This window comes from Halyomorpha halys, unplaced genomic scaffold (genome assembly GCF_000696795.3).
Source record: "Halyomorpha halys isolate HHAL.00 unplaced genomic scaffold, Hhal_1.1 Scaffold136.1, whole genome shotgun sequence".
Lineage (NCBI taxonomy): Eukaryota > Metazoa > Arthropoda > Insecta > Hemiptera > Pentatomidae > Halyomorpha > Halyomorpha halys.
In genome coordinates, this window is record NW_027111614.1 from 374462 (window position 1) to 375418 (window position 957).

The 957-nt window shown below is 26.0% G+C and overlaps 1 protein-coding gene across 1 annotated transcript in view; it reads right to left on the reverse strand.

Annotated features, from left to right (window-relative positions):
• The window catches only part of LOC106678369 (uncharacterized), a gene marked incomplete in the record, with an annotated part of 24495 nt that overhangs the window by 21331 nt on the left and 2207 nt on the right, over positions 1 to 957 (reverse strand). The window contains 1 exon segment of the mRNA XM_067049703.1: positions 310 to 514. Coding sequence (XP_066905804.1) covers positions 310 to 514 — 205 coding nt within the window.

Genomic DNA, 957 nt, shown 5'->3' on the forward strand with positions numbered 1-957 from the left:
GACTGCGACTAATCTGTTTAATTAGCTAAAGATTTTAATACATTGAAATACTAATAGAAACAAACAATAATAGTAAAAGTAAACATTCTCACTCTATTAGAATAATTAGTTAGTTTCAAACGCCGGGAGATTGAACCTTGGAGTTTACTAGTCACAAAATACATAAAAATATTATAATTAAATAAAATTTAATTTTCTTAAGTTTTTAAATTATCATTAATAACAAATTTCAGAATAAAAAACTTTAATAATAAATGATGAAATGAAATTTAATAAGTACATTACTAAAAATAATATCATTTTACTCACATATTTAACGACAAGATCGATGAACCTAGGATCTTGTTTGTATTTAGGATTATCCTTAAAAACTGTAATTGTGTCTTCTAAAAGTGGTATTAAATTACATTCTCGGCCATGCTTGATGTAAGTTTGCTCCAACCAAGTTATGTACTCAAGTCGGGGAAGTAAAGGATCAGGTCCATCATAAGTTATGATTCCTAGTTCATATTCTCTATAAAAACAATAATATTTAGGCTATATATTTTTGAATAATACATAATGTCCAAAATAATAGAAATTACTTAAATTTTAAAAATGTCTTCTCTTGTTGACAAGTGCATTCATAATAAAAGTAAACAAATAACAGCTACAGCAACCACAAAGGATACAGAGGCTATAGAAAAGCTATTGTTTTACGAATAAGAGTTTTGAAGATAACTAGTGCTCAAACCAAATACATGCTTGACAAAATTGTGGAATTATCAATAATTAATTAGTAAGATAAAAAGATCATCAGAGATGCGGGCAGTGGCAGAGTAATGAATACAAAAAAATATATTTATTTGATTTATGCTGACGTTTCAGCCAGAATATAAAAAAAAAAAAATCAAATTATAATAAAAAAAAAAATAATATAAGAAATTAGGAAGATGATTAGGGAAGCTGTCAAAAAGG